The following is a 16,169-nucleotide window of genomic DNA, read 5'->3' as shown; positions in this document are numbered from 1 at the left end:
CTTTTAAACAAAAAATGAAAATTTTTTAAAGTCTATAGAGCAAACCTTAAGAAATTTGCAAGGCTTATAAACTTTTTAATAACCCTAATTCGTTAGGAATTTCAAAATACATTTTATATTTCTTTATTGTATAACAGCTTTTGGAATGTTTGGGGAATGAAGTGACTCTAGGAGCTAAATGATATGACATACGTATTGAGATCCTTTTCGGGTCGCAATCGAATGCTTGAAAACATGTGGATAGTTTTGTTCATATAAGCCCCTTCTTAGCAATAAACATAAAGGAATACATATATATATATAATAGATTAATAGATGTAGATGTAGATACAGGTATAAATACAGCATAACAATAGAGGAAGAGATAGTTTTAAAAATACATAACACTAGGATAACTGCATATACGTATGTTACGGATAACATAACAATAACAACTAAGGACTTTTGGCAGCCTTATCGACTATATGGGATACAAACAGTGGGTGCAGTGATCCCGTTGGACATGGACATAAACGAGTTGGCAATACATCTAATGGATTACGGAACTACGTAGATAGTTACTTCTCGCTGGTAGATCCAGTCGATCCACCGGCACCCGATCCTGATCCCGATCCCGAACCCGCCGCCGTGCTGGGCATGCTGCTCTTGCGCTGCGCCTGCGAGATCTGCACGATCCTCGAGAGCGGCGAGTGGGTGCTGCTTGTGCTGGGTCTCGTTGCGGCGGGCAGGGGCAGCAGCCGTTGGGCTGACGTTCCGCCGGACTCCTCGGTGGCGCCGCCCAGAGCTGCCGCTGCACTTCCGCCGGGCGGCGAAGTGGGCGACAGTTCGCGGGCCAGCGGCGATGGTCGCAGCGAAAGGCGTCGCTGGAGCGCCGACTGCGAGGACTGATCCATCAAATTGGCACCTGGCGGCGGCGCCTGTCCAGGTGGAATCTGCAGAGCCGTCGGCCTGACGCTGAAGCGACGACGGAACTTGCTCTGGCCAGTTGTTGGAGCATTCGCCGATGGACCGGAAACAGAATTACCCGCCGTTAGCTGGCTCTGATTTCCGGCCCTTTCGGTGTAGCTAGGTGGTGGCTCCAGCAGGGATCTGGCCGGCGGTGCGGCAGCTCCTCCGGTCGGCGATATACCCACAATGGTGGACCGACGGGCGTACAAACGATTGGCAGCCGCCGCCTGCAGTGTCCTCGTCTGATCGCCTGCAAAGAGCGAGAGGATCGGCGGCAGCTGCGGTGGATCTAGTCCCGCGTTGCCCATCTTTCGCTGCTTCCGGCTACCCTTTGATCCACCTCCTCCTCCTGCTCCACCAGCCGCAGCCGCTGCCTGTTGCTGTTCGTCCAGAACGGCATGGGTGTGCACCACCTCCAGGGCGCGAATTAGATCCGCAATGGTCGTCTGCTCGAGGACATTCATATCCTTGTCAGAGGTCACGGAGAAGATGCTGCTGCGACGCGGAGCCGAGGTCATCGAAGAAGCCGATGCGGTGGCCGGGAAGAGGCTGCCCCGGCGAGCGGCCACCGCCGCCATGGCTGCCGATCCGGAGCCACTGTTGGCCAAACTGCCGCGGCGCATCTGCATCTGGGCCAGGGCGTGAGCCGTGGGCGGATACATGCTACCCCGGCGAGCGGATGGCGCCTGGTTCTGGGTGTAGATGCTCTCGCGTCGCCGCTTTCCGGCCGCCACCCGGCGTTGATAGGCTCCTCCGCCCAATGCCGAGGGCGGTGTGGCACCATCCTCCAGCTGGAAGCCCAGGTTGGTCAACCCGCCGGCGCTGGCCAAGCTTCCATTGGACTCGAAGGGCGGCGGTGGACCGCGTCCGTTGCGCATATAAAATTGACTGGAGGCCGCCGTGACCGTGTTGCTGTAGTAGTCCATCGGAGATCGGGCCTGCTGCGAGATGACTCCCTCGGGCACCGACACCACCGATAACTTGCGCTCCAGATCTTGCGATGGTCGTTTCTTTTGGAAGGGAAACAGTCGACGCAGGCCATCCGGCATCGAGAACTTCTTGACGCGACCCGCACCCGGTGGCGATGGTTTCTTCAGCTGCTCCTCCAAAGCATCCGGCTCCAAATGGATCATTGTCGAGTTGGCCGCTCCATTGGAGCGTTGCTGCTGTCCCTTGTAGCGCTGGTTGAAGGCCTCCTGGATCTGCTGGTTGTCGCCGCTCCATGTCCATTCGTTGTGGCTGGATCGCAGTGGCCGCTCGCTCTGCCAGCGAGGAGCCTCCAGGTTGAAATCGGAGCAGGCACGGGCACGCGGACGTCTCGGTGTGGTAAACTCGTTCACCGTCGAGAAGGACCATTCGCTGGCCAGGATCTGGGAGTCGGAGAAGCCATGATAGCCACCGTAAAGGGCAGCATCCTCTTGCTCCGCCGGCGGTGGCTTCACCGTGGCCAAAGCACTGACCACCTTGGCCAGCAAATCGGTGGTCTGTCGATATGCCTCCGCCGTCTCGAACGTCTTCTCGCGATCCAGTTTGCTCAGCTCGGTGTCGGAACTGGCGTGCACCAGGATGCCGGCATCCCGCTGGGCGGCAACCAAGTCGGCGCACAAGGAGAAGGCCCTCTTCCGGCTGGGAATGGGAGCCGGCTCTATGCGGTACATGCTCAGATCCGGACACGAATTGGAACGGGGCATTGTGTAGGCGAAATCTATGTCGGTGTAGACGGGCTGAGATTGTTAATATGTAGTATATATCATATTATATAGTCAGATAAGTAGGAAATCAGTATTAAATCCATGGTCAGATGGGCAATACAAAATAGGATACAAAACCCATGTTTATAGACCATATGTGTGTTCAGTTTTGGAAGATGAGTCCCATTCAAAGTAAAAAGTGTAGGATGGTGATTGGTGGTGTTGTACATGTAAAGAGAATAGTTTGAATTAGTTTTCGAGCTTTCCATATTTTTGGATGTCAATATTGGTCTGTCGGGCTCATCTGGGCTAGCACTATCATTTATAAGTATTTTTAAAATGGTTCCACTGGGAATCTCGGGTAGCTACTTACTTCGGCCGCTCTTCTTTTTCTGCTCAGTCTTAGCCTTATTCTTCGACTTCTTTCTATTTCCCTTTCGACAAAACTAGAACGGAGAACAGCGGCTGTATCAGAATTTAAGCTTAGTAATATTGGCTAGTAGGAACGTGGATATATGGATACCGCTTAGTTTGACACGAAACATTGAAGAAAATCTATCTGTAAGATCAATGGTTAGTTAGCCCCTTGATGGTGGACGTCTAGGAATAAATAGGTACATAATAACATCGAACTTATTTTACTTCTTATCAAAAATATGTCCAATTAGTATACATTTTGGTAAAATATTCCGTTTTTAAATGTAATTCAATGGTGTTGTATGTATATAATATATGTATGTTCCTGTATATGTCTGGGCATTGGAAAAACTTGTAGATAGATTATTATTTGTATTACCCTTTCTATGTATTATATATCAAACAACTTATTCTAGATTAAATTGTACGATTTTAAAATGACCCTAGTGGTATAAATGTATCTTCCCAGGTTATTGTCATTCATAGATAGATGACTAATGTAATATTATATATGGTGCTATCCCATTTTAAAACAGAATCGGGATTTGTAAACATTGAGTGCTAGCCCATTGGATGATAAATTGCCTTGGATGATCGTTTACCTTGACTTTGAGGATGTAGAGCTCGTTGAGCATTCTCCTCAGGTAGCCCACATCCTTGGTAACACCTGTCCATATGCGATTTTGAGTGGCCTTAAGGTTGGAGGACAACTGCTGCTCTAGGTGCGCCAGCTTCTTGCTCTGGAGACCTCTGTTCATGCCGAAAGCCCCATGTTAAATGGTTGATTGTTTTATGCAAACAGATATTCAGAGAAATACAAGTTAGGTTAGAGCATGCAAAAGAGACGAAACGAAGGAACCCAAGGACATGCTATGGATTTTGATGCAGCCCACCACTTACCGAGTTATAAATGTCATGATCATGACCAGGTAGCCCAGGGAGAAGATAAACCACACGATGACAAAGATCTGATAGACCACGAACCAGCCGCCAAACTCTCGGGGCTATAAAGGAAATCAAAATTATTTTATATGGGTATGGATTATACTTCAATCCTTTCAAGGATTCCAGGAACGAGTCTCACCTGATTGGCCCCAAAAGTGGGCACATAGTCACCAAAGCCTATCGTGGTCGTGGTCACATAGCTGTAATACAGCGAGATGGAATAGGGCCAGTCCTCAAAGTAGGTGAACACCCACGAGGGTAACAGCAGGAAGAGGGCTATGCCTGGAATCAGGGCAATCACCACCGTGGTAATCAATCCCAGTTGCGGCGGAACATAGTGCATATCCGAGGACATCTTGTACTTTTTGTAGCGCCTGTAGATCGCTTCAAACTGAAAGGGATAATATGAATTCGTTATATAAAACATATATCATCTTCTATACACATAAAGCTATCTCCTTTAAAATTCTTATTATTATTGATAACTTGCGGTTCCCCAAGAGCACTAATCACTTTCAATCGGAAAAACTACGAGTAATATATATCACCCACTTACCGTACGTCCAAAGTATTCACCCAGACCGGCAAAGAGGATTCCATTGACGGGGATTCCAATCACCGAGTACGCAATCATTATCATCCGCCCGGCGAAGGTCGTTGGAGATATATTACCATATCCCACGGTGGAGCAAACCGTAAAGGCGAAGAAGAAGGCGTGATAGAAGGTCCATGTGTAGGGCGTATCATTTTGGGTCGGCAGGGTCACCGGCTTGCCACAATAATCCGAGATCCGCTCGAGAATCTCGTTTTGGACGGTCTTGTTCTTGTCCGACAGCTCGTCCAGTAGATATTCTAAAGAAATAAATATGGGAAGAGGGTCAAAAGATTGAACTTTCATGCCTGATCGAGCGTGAAGTCAAATCATTTTTAATTGGCCCCATTGTGGTTCACGTGTCCAAACGAATCCGATCCGGATGCAAATGTGCGGCCGGCGGCTAAACTTCCGTTTTCCGCTGGGGAACAATATGTATAAAAGAAATCCGTTACGTTTCCAGAGATCACTTATCGTCACTGGTTAGCTAACCCTCTGATTTTCCCCAGCGCGCTATATTTTACACTAAAACAATTGCCACTCGGACTGGTCGTTGATCCGATTACAGTGATGTCGTTTACACGGGGATTTTTCGGAAGTGATCCTCTATAGATTATAAAATTCTTTATAATTAAATACTGATTTATTATTTATTAACGATCCATACACTCTTTAAGCTTTTTCAATACGATGTTTGTTTTAATCGGTTTGTGTTATAATGAAATTCTAAAAGACTTTATCAAGCGGTTCTTAAATTTAAGTTCCACTTCGTCTTAAGTACTTATTTTCTACCCAACAAGGCACGCTTTTTTAAAATATTAAAAGAATTTGGTAAAATTGAGTAGTTTAAATCTTAATAAGTGATCACCACGAAGTTCTTTTTCCGTGGTGATACTCTAGACATTTGAAAATGAGCTCTTCCTTTTCTAAGCTTTTATCATTCTAACTTTTTATACCCGTTACTCGTAGAGTAAAAGGGTATACTAGATTCGTCGAAAAGTATGTAACAGGCAGAAGGAAGCGTTTCCGACCCCATAAAGTATATATATTCTTGATCAGGATCACTAGCCGAGTCGATCTAGCCATGTCCGTCTGTCCGTCTGTCCGTCTGTCCGTCTGTCCGTCTGTCCGTCTGTCTGTCCGTCCGGATGAACGCTGAGATCTTGGAAACTATAAGAGCTAGGCTACTGAGATTTGGCGTGCAGATTCCTGAGCTTCTTACGCAGCGCAAGTTTGTTTCAGCAGAGTGCCACGCCCACTTTAACGCCCACAAACCGCCCAAAACGGTGGCTCCTACAGTTTTCATGCTAGAATAAAAATTTTAACTGAAATGTATTGTTCTCATCAATACCTATCGATTGACCCAAAAAAAGTTTGCCACGCCCACTTGAACGCCCACAAACCGCCCACAAACTTCAAAAAATCGTAAATATGATCGCGGATATCTCGGAAAATATCAAAGATAGAAAACTGGGATTTCAGATTTAGATTCCGTAGGCTTGAGCGCAGCGCAAATTTGTCACGCGAATATGCCACGCCCACTCTAACGCCCACAAACCGCCCAAGCCTGTGGCGCCCACAATTTTCATGCTAGATAAAAAATTTTATCTGAAATGTATTGGTCTTGTCAATACCTATCGATTGATTTAAAAAAAACTTTGCCACGCTCACTCTTACGCCCACAACGCTTAAATCTGTCTACCGCCGGTAGGTGGCGCATTTGCTGCTTGCATATCTCCATTTTCCTTTGGTCCCTTTAGCTGAGTAACGGGTATCTGATAGTCGAGGTACTCGACTATAGCGTTCTTCCTTGTTTTATTTATTTTTTTTACTATGAAATTAAAGAATCGATCCTTTAATTTGTATTTTTACTTTGTTTGTAGAACCTACATATGTATGTCCTACCCAACAAGGCACGCTTGTGTATAGTATTTCAAAAACATTCAAAAAATTATGAAGCTGACATTTTTTTTCTCCGTGCACCGATCTGAATAGGCGATCACCACGATCATGACCTGACCCAGACGATCTTGCTCTGGTTAATTGAAATGCGCTGGATGAATAAACCCCGACGGTCTCAATGGAAGATATTTATCAAGCAAACTAATAGTGTTCGTGGCGGGCAAGAGAGCTTTGCCATATCTTGCTGTAGGTCAGTAATGTAGAGCTTTTTCGATCAGATTTGACTTCTCGGAATTAATGAAATGACAGGAAATTTACGCAATTTATTGAAAGATTTAAGATAGTATTTAAAACTGTGATTTTTTTCAAGGATTTATGAACTATTATAAGAATGAATCGTAAAGAATCTTTAAGTATTTCTGATTTGTAAACTACAAGCTTATCAATCAGCTGTAATATAACTGAATCGAAAAATTATAGTACACTTTAAAAATAGCTGCGTATTATCAAGTTTGATTGTAATCTAAGATTTATTTTCAGTCTTTGAATGACTTTACACTATAAAGTATATAGTTAAATGGCTATTCTATTGAATGGTCATTATACCAATTGATTAACCCATCAATCGTAGTCTATGACGATTGATTGATGGATAGAAACGATCGAATACCCTCTAACCACTGGAGATCTTTCCAGTTTTGTGTTATCAGACCAAGTGCAAAAACACTTGGTTGAGATTCTCATGATCGGCTGTCTAACCTTTATGGCCAAGTTCATCTGACTCGAGTCGAGAAGCCTATTCGGTAGATTGTCCGACTGCGGCTGCAATCATTCAATAAACCCTGACCCTTGTGCAAATGCCAAATGTGCCTTTAGGTTCCCGGTAATCTTTTAACGAATTGCATAATTCAATAAATGCCTCCGGAGTCCAGAGGCTAAATTCAGTCCAACAAAGGGACTTGCAGTGGTGTCATCTCATCGCTGTCATCTCTGATCTCTCTGATCACAACGGGACGCAATTGGGGGCAATTCAGAGATTAACAGCTACAACATCAACAGTGTGGCGGTCTATAGCGAGCACTATATATCCCTCATATAGTGGAACCAGTGACGGACGGGCACAAGCGGTCACAATTTAATCGCCTTTGTTGGTCCACTGGAAATCTTGATTGCTGGCAATTTGTTCATAGAAGTCGATCATTATCTCGAATTCTTGCAAGTCCTCTCGCATCTTTAGCAGAGATTCCAGGGCGTTTACACTGATTATCTCGGTGATTGAGTGAGGCCCGGAAAAGTTTGTGGCAAACAAATTGATAAATTAATTTAATTAAAGCTGACGCAGTGGCTGCAAATCAGCAGGCAGTGCATTATCAAGCCATCTGAGGTCGAGGTCAGTGGTGCATGTCGTCTTGAGGATCGTTCGGAACCTTGGTTCCTTCAATGTGATCTCAACTGAAGATCTGCTTTAAGTTTTTTCTACCCTTTATAACACATATTTTTAAATTCCTTCCGTGTATACTTATAAATCATACTTAAACCCTCTAATTAATATTTTAAAACTCCCTAATTCTCACATCCTGTCCTGAGGTTACTCATAGAGTCAAAATAGATCATGGTCTATATATATAAAAAATTTTGCAACTGTTGGCGAAAATAAAACCCACATTATATATGTAATCTCTTAATCGTTCTTGGCAAATAATTAATTTTTATTTACTTTAAATTAAGCTGTTATATCATGGGGATCAATGCAAACAGTATTAAGTTCTCGATTTTTCGCAAGAGTTTAAATTTGTTTTAAGTTAAAAGATATAAGAAGAGAACAGTAAATTACTTAGATATATCATTATATCAAATCTAACAATAAAATGTAGTGACCCTATAGATAAGGAATCTAATATTTCTTTTAGGCCAAACCCTTTGGTAACAATCCATATATTCCAAATCACTGATCAATCACCTTTCATGGGAACTTTTGTGGGAGATCCCTTGGAATTGTCATTTGGCCCGGTCACCTTATCAGGTGTCAATAGCTCAAACGTAATCACACCGTGTTTGTGGACACTTGAAAGTCATCGGCATTCGGTGGTGGTCATAGCCGATTGTCCAACTTTTAACCAATTGAAGTGCTGTTTTTTTTTTTACTTCGGCCAAAGTCGGGGAGTGATTAAAGTGACTTTGTCCAGTGGCTTTGCCCGACAAATTCTGTGTTCGATTGCGGATTCCGGGGAATTAGTTGGGGTCTCACAAGGCCTATCTCGTAGATACTAGATAGTATCCTTCGATATGCTTGATTGCTCATCGAACCCTTGACAGTGCGTTACACTTGTTCAGAGTGACCTACGATCTATTTGCGGGGCTTTTAGGTCGACCGATGATCGTGTATCAGGTATGTAAACCGCCTCTGATTCAATCCGTTACGATCCACACACGTCTTGGGTCGATGGTTACTAATTAGCGCGTTTATGGGTTATTTATTTGCACAATTAGCACATTTTATGTGCTATTTAAATCCGGATTTATTGCAATTGAAGAGGCATTAAAATAAATACATCCGAGACTGCGGCTCGATTTAGCGTAGATATAATCGCTCTCACACCCTGATTTATCTAGATATTCGTCCGAATATAGAGGTCGCGTTGTCTTGATGGCGGACTTGTTGAATCGTAAACCTCACACTTTCCTTCTACATTTACGCACGTTTTACTAAAAAAAAAAAATAAAAGCAGATACCATTTGGTATAGCGCATTACATGAACTTCAAAATGGGGGATTTTTAATCCTACGTGTTTTATTTGGTCACTTTGTTAAATAACTCTTAGGATTGCAATTGAATATTGTATTCTTTTCTATAAATAGTATCTAAAATAGTATCAAAACTAAGAATGAAGGCTTACATGAGACAAAACAATCAATAAAAAATATCTTTAATTTGAATTCTTAAAATATCTTATATCTAAATCTACCTCCATCTTAATTCTTAGACATGTAGCGACCCCATTTTGAGGAATCATATTTTAAGAGCTTTTTTCTAAAATACCTAGGAACTTAAGACGCCTTAGCTTTATCCCAAAAACTTCCATTCAACTACTTTGAGCTAGACTTCACAAACCACATGTCGAGAAACCTCAAGAAGTGGGTGCCGACGCTTCAAACGATCCGACATGGCTCTAGACTTTCTATCGAAGTCGTGGGCGACTATTTAGTTCGTGGCGGGATCACATGCTCATGGATCGCCATGGATCGATCCGGATCACGCGGCTACGTATGACTATGGGGTATTGGGATATGATAGTTTTTCGTTATTGGAAGCTCACCCACCGTTGATATCAACCTGCTCCTTCATTTCGGCGGCGCGGGCTAACTTCTCCTCGCCATGCTCAATGTGGTAATAGATCGCCGCCCCGAACATCAGGTAGGATATGTAGAAGATGAGCAGCAGGATCCATCGATTCGGCGACATGCTCGGCGGGGTGTCGCACTACCTGAAAGGACAGCTAAAGTTGCTAAAGTTTCCAGTGTGCCGGCTAATGTGGCCCTGGTTGGGGCAAAGGAATCTGAATCGGAATCGAAATTGCTATTGGAATCGGAATCAGTAGATCAGTGTTTTAGGGATTCGGTGGGATCGCGTCGCTCTTGTTGTCTGTCGTTATTTATGGTTGTATCGCCGCTAATCGAAGCTTGATTGCGATTGCTCAAGTGCTGGCCAGTCGCTCTAGTTGTTGTCTATATGTGTACGATAAGAAAGAGCAGATACCGGACTATACGGCTCCAGGCGCTCCGCCTAAAGTTTTGGGTCTTATGGGTTTTGGGGTAGTATTTCCTATTAACTTACTGAGTAATATATTGATTTCCAACAACTTATGATTTTCTATTTAACATTCTTAGGGAATTATAATATTCTTATCCAAAACTTGGTCGATATATATCGAATCTTATATAGTATAGGGTACAGTACCCTCATTTTCGGTGAAGTTGATCCATTCTCACGGCGAATTCCTTTGCGAGAACCACGCGCACCCCTATCAAAAGTGGCCTCCTTCGCCAACGATCGTCATCGCTGGATCGCTCCGGAGGCGACGTCATCGCTCCGGCTTACACCTATTGACACTTCTAATCATATCACCGGGGCGGCCCAGAGCATTACCGCTAATTTTCCACGATTTCTCGCGGTGCAAAGTAGTCCGCTAACGATTAGCGACCGTCGCAGACGTTGCCCTCCCAGCAGTCCAGATCTTGGGGACTCTCTTATCTACGAAATATAGTGTGTGTGCGAATGTCTGAGGCTCGGGGAACCAGGGTTATGGGGGCTGCTGTGGGTGTCAACCGACAACTCGCAATGTACCGCACTTGGCTGCCAATTAGCGATCGCGAATGCAAAACAAAAATGTTGACAAACCTGAGTTCCAAAAACAAAACTCAGATCAGGTGTCAAACGTTTGGCGAGAGCTTTAGTCATTAGCTAATGATTAGAGTTCTTGAAACACGGACACCATAAAGATAAACGGTGCAGAATTTTAGTCACTCAACCTTTTGAAAGGAGCCCTCTTCCAATAATACGATCGAGGTCTATTATGATGAAAGCACTTGACATATCGGCCCGCCAATTCTATTTACGTCCGATGGCTAAAGTTCTTACTACATAATAAAGATATAAGATAGTGGTGCATTATACAGGTAACCGATTGGTTGCTAATTGCCAATTGATGGTGAAAGTTCTTACAATATCATAAAGATAAACGTTTTAGGGGCGCTCAAGTCAATCGGTGGTACAGATTTGTGGTTCTTACAATATCATAAAGATAATGATGGCTGCGTGTTCGCCCTAATGAGTTCATGTTGGGGTAGTTCGTGTGGAATTTACGCGCGTAGAATCGCGGGGAATCGTGGAGTCCCCCGCCGATTCACGTGAATCGCCTAATCTCGGTTCCCGGTTCTCTGCAGTTGGCTTTGGTACCGCCATGGGTTCCATTTTCAACGCCGATTCCCTATCACTAAATTCTTCTCATTACACGCTTGATTACATTGGGACAATTCGAATTGTTTATTCCCGTTGTTCAAGTCAAGTGATCGCTGATAACGATTCTCCCTGTAGCTTTCTTCTACAACAATTTTAATTATTATTATCGTTCTTACTGTATAATTTCTATTAAATTATCTATGGAGTAGTCTTGTTTTTGTTTCGAATCATGGGTGCTATATCCCCTATGGGCTATAGCAACTAAAACAACAACGAACGAACGAGCAACGGCGACTACAATAATTTGTTAACAATAAAAAATAAAATCGTCTATGGGGCGCGTTCCTCGAGCACTGACTGCCTGGCGATGACGCCGTTCAATGGAAGTCTTTTCATTTATTGTGTTTCCTTTTTTTATGTATTTATTTATTCGGAACAAACATTTCGATGACGCTGTGTGTTGCCAAACGATCTTTTTAACGCTTTTTTTGGGCTTGCCCCTTGGAATTCTTTTGAGTGGAAAATTCTGCCAAAAAAATGTGGCGGAAATCAGTGATAATCGGTTAATAATGCTGGCGATAACAGTCATTTGGAAAGTTTTCATTCAGTAAAAATAAGGATACTTTTAGGAATACAAATAAAAGATCTCATAGATACATAACTCTACGAAAACAAAGACCGTTGTCTTTTAATTTTTAACAGACCCTTGGTAATTTCGCGGTCACCCACACCCACACCCACACCCATCGTAAACCCATAAAATGGACCCACTCTTTATCAAGCCGAACCCAAATCACAAATGACAACAACAACAGCAACACTGATAAACATTCGATGATCATGTAAATGAATTAAATCAATGTTTGACGTCAAGTGGAGTAGACAACAGAACATTTAATATGGCAATAAAAGCGTTTACTAATTGATAACCCAGACTCCACAGAGATCGTCGAAGGATCGACGGTTCGAATCGATGATCAGTTGATCCTCACGTGCTTTTCCAGAGAGAGCTGACCTCAGATCCCCGTGTTACGTGCAGAATTGGGGAATTGGGGGGAAACCTCGACTCTTATGTATGTCAATTCGAACTACAGCCGTATATTATGTGGAACAAAATTAATAAATAACACAATGTTTACATATACCGTCGCTAAATAGTCGTATAATCAATAATAAATAGCAGCAACTGCAAAATGAACACGTTTAGTAAATAATCGCAAAAGTTGTCAAGCGTCAAGAGCCGTGCTTTTTTTTTTTTATTCATTCCTCGAAAAGCAAACGTGAAAATCTCGGAGGGAGGGGCAAAAGAAAAGGAACAAGAATCGCAGGCATTGTGACCGGAGTCTGAAAAATCTGGGTGGAAATACCAGGCGGGCCTACGGTTCGCTGATGAGCCTATTGGGTGCTAATGATGACATTGTTTTACAAGCCGCCCCGGCAAGATGATTAATTGAATTGCGATCTATCAGTGTCTCGTTTCCTCTGTCAGTCTCGTCATCGTCTTATGTCTTAGTTGCTGCTTCTGGTTTTTCTTCTTGTGATAAGACTACGTTAGAACCCAGAGTTATACGCGGCAATTAAGAACGACAGTCAAACATATGCAGTGCCATACGATCTTAACTTTATTTTGCAGAAAATGGCTTTAAGCTGGGTTAGAAGAGTTGACATCAACACCTCTTTAAACTGAATCCTTTCCTTTTTGGAAATCTTACGAGAAATGTTTTTTTAATGGTTAGTTTTATACTTTTTAAATCTCTTAATTAAGAAAATCAAAAAGTCAAATGATATATATATTTATTTTAAGTAATTTAATATAACATCATATCATACATTTTAAGATATTTGTATAGATGTTATAATTGGTAATTGGGTTTTTTAAAGATCTATAATTTTGGAAGTTTGACTGTAAGTCTGTCTGTCACATGTATTGATGATTGAACCGAATCCAGCACCCATTAACTGAGTTACCAACTACATAACTGATTGACGAAAACCATGGGGATCAGTAGTTGGGCCCTATTTGCTTATAACCAAATGCCCAATGATGGATGATTTTGGCCCGTAAGCTTAGCGCAATCGCAAGACTTCTTGAGCCCTCTGCCCATCGACTGATCGATAACAGATAACGGTTTGCTAGCTCTAGCTAACGGTAAATTCGGCGCTGTGTGTAAGTGAACGTTTTTGCATATGGTAACAACAGTTAAGCAAACACTTTTGCACAGTGAAACAATTTCGTTAATTAAATGCATTCATGCTACAGATACCGTAAAGAGGTGCGGAACAGATTGATTTAACGGATTTTGTATAGGCACTTAAAAAAAAAGAAAATTCGATATTGCCATCATTCGTTAAATTTAGCCAAATTTGTAAATTAAGCTATATTTTTCGTTTAAAATTAGTGTCCTTACACGAAAAGTATTATATAAAAATTAAAATATACAACTGATTATAAAAAAAATTTAGCCTGAGAATATCAATTCTTAAAACTTTGTGAAAAATATTAAAACTTTATTTTTTTTAATTTTCTATTTATGATTTTATTTTGTTTTAAGCAGTAGCTTTAAATAATTTTGTGTCTTCCAAACTTATTTAAGCAACCTTTTGAAGGCTTATTAGGAAGCTGATATCATTGGGAAGATTTGTTTTTCTAGAAAATTTCTGCTATTATCCTTTTAAGATCTGAACTTTTCGCCGAGTGTATGTTGCCCTATAGACAGCGCGTCTGAAGTGGATCCGATCGTTCAGATTGGGCCCAGAAGAACTCTAACCTGTGCAATAAGTAATCGTTTCGATTCCGGTCGAGCAGTCCGATCACCCTCCTACTTTCTTTGTGGCCCACTCAGATAACGGTGTGCAAGGTGAAATGACCACGAAAACAACACCAAAAATAATGACAACAACAACAGGGATCGGAGATCGGGGGAGATGGCGATAATGGCTGTTGTTGACAAGTGCACTGTTTTTTTTGAATTGCATTCAAACCGAAATCCTTCGACATTGATCTCGTTTCGTTCCACAGTTCCGATTCTCTTTCTTTATTTTGTTTTGTTTCACTTTCAGGATACCCACGATTAAAAATTGATGAAAAAAAATAGTGTGCACTCGGAAGAACCGTTAGCTTTTGCTTCTCGATGCGTTTTGTGTTTGTTTTTTTTTGTGACTTGCGGCTTAAAATGCAAGGAAGATCGCGAAATACTGGAAGGATGGGCGATCGCCTCGCAGGACCGTTACCGTTAAGCGGCGCACGCTGAATTGAAGCGCTGCCAGCAGTCGGTTGACACTTTTTGTTAACGGTGACGATCGGCGGCGGTGACGTCGCTCCGTCGCTTCTCGATTCCCGTAACCGTTCTGATTTAAATGGAACGCCGCTCCAAGCTCACGTCTGTTTCCAGTCTCTGCCGGCGTTGGCGTCGCGGCGGCGTCGACGTCGCTGCCAGCTAACCGCTATTTCTGTTTCGGTTTCTTTTTCCCTTTCCAACGATTTCGGCAATTTCCAGCCGAGCTTGAGCCTCCTTTTCCTAGCCGTTATTCCAGGAGAAACCGCTATCCGAGAGAGAGAGAGAGAGGGAGCAGAAGGAGCGTTACCGTTACGACATTTTTCGCCAAGCGAGTAACAGTGAATTCTAGCAAAACAAGAAGGTGAACCGAAATCTCCGAGTGCGGCACTCGAAAAATCAGAGCGGAAAAGCTCAGAACCGCGCGGTTAACGAACGCGGCATTAAGTAATCGTCCCACCTCCTTTAACTGCCGATCGGTGTGTTTATATGTGTGTTTATATTAAAGCACATATGTGAGTTTGTAAGTGTGATCTCTAATCCAGTGCTCACTCACTTTGAGCTCTTTCCTCATCGCGCGGGGCTCCAAAAAATAAGACAGGTCGAAATCACTCAAGAAATGTGTGAATGTGCTTTTTTTTCTTAGAGTGCGCGGGTGGGGGAGCCCCACCCCCAACCCTGCACTAACTAAACTAAACTAAATCAAGTCGAAATGCCGATCGACAAACGGCAACTACGAAATTCGTTCAGCCCACTAAACGCCCCCAAGCCAACCACCCCCACCAATAACACCCCCTCCCCCCAAAACCGATCGTCGCAAAAAAGAGATACTGTGTAGTATCCAACGGAACACGGGACAGTACAGTGGAACAAATATGTAAGTCTTACAAAGCACTGATTTTTTAAGAGTTATTAAAATCTTTTTAAAAATAATCTCATTTTAAGTTCGATGTTTCAAAAAAGATATACATATTTTTGATCCCCTGATCTTAAAGAAAATATACGTTCTCCTTAAACTTATCCTTTAGGATCTGTTCTTTTCAGCTATACAAGGTAAAAATTAAAAATAAAGTAAAGTAAAAAACCCTTATCGAATGTGATGTTGATAAAATTTCATAAATATTTCCTATGAACCATAAAATTTGGCCTTGTCTTACCCATTTAATTTACGTCAAAACATCGATTTTATACTTCCAAAAATAATATTATCTGCCGCAAAAAAGTTGAACTCATTGAGTTTTTCTTGTAATTGCCAATAAAACTGATTCGATTTTAGCTTGAGGAAAAGTTCGAGTTAACGAAAATTCAGGTAGGTAATTACAAGTAGAAAAGTTCGACTTTGAATTCAAAAGAAATATATACGATTAAAAGAAACTTTCTAAAATACTATTTTAAATTTAACACTTCATCCGAACAAATATAAGGACTATTGATCAGCG

General features: G+C 42.5%; 1 protein-coding gene across 5 annotated transcripts; it reads right to left on the bottom strand.

Moving 5' to 3' along the window:
- Positions 1 to 92: 92 nt before the first annotated feature.
- On the bottom strand, positions 93 to 15,301 carry LOC119558037 (open rectifier potassium channel protein 1). Of its 5 annotated transcripts, XM_037871185.1 has the most exons (8): positions 14,525 to 14,793; positions 9,817 to 9,980; positions 4,558 to 4,853; positions 4,141 to 4,392; positions 3,957 to 4,060; positions 3,659 to 3,806; positions 3,013 to 3,085; positions 93 to 2,653 (listed from the first exon to the last, which is right to left on the bottom strand). In XM_037871185.1, the coding sequence occupies exons 2-8, from the start codon at positions 9,956 to 9,958 to the stop codon at positions 558 to 560; spliced, it is 3,111 nt and encodes a 1,036-aa protein (XP_037727113.1). In that variant the 5' UTR covers positions 9,959 to 9,980; positions 14,525 to 14,793; the 3' UTR covers positions 93 to 557. The 5 variants fall into 5 exon arrangements, with proteins under 5 accessions (XP_037727113.1, XP_037727110.1, XP_037727109.1 ...); XM_037871182.1 differs by lacking the exons at positions 3,013 to 3,085; positions 14,525 to 14,793 and adding an exon at positions 15,287 to 15,301 and having other exon boundaries at positions 93 to 2,672; XM_037871181.1 differs by lacking the exon at positions 3,013 to 3,085 and having other exon boundaries at positions 93 to 2,672; positions 9,817 to 9,992.
- Positions 15,302 to 16,169: the final 868 nt, after the last annotated feature.

This window comes from Drosophila subpulchrella, chromosome X (genome assembly GCF_014743375.2).
Source record: "Drosophila subpulchrella strain 33 F10 #4 breed RU33 chromosome X, RU_Dsub_v1.1 Primary Assembly, whole genome shotgun sequence".
Classification (NCBI taxonomy): Eukaryota; Metazoa; Arthropoda; class Insecta; order Diptera; family Drosophilidae; genus Drosophila; species Drosophila subpulchrella.
The sequence above is the reverse complement of the archived record's forward strand: the minus strand, read 5'-3'. Positions and strand labels throughout refer to the sequence as shown.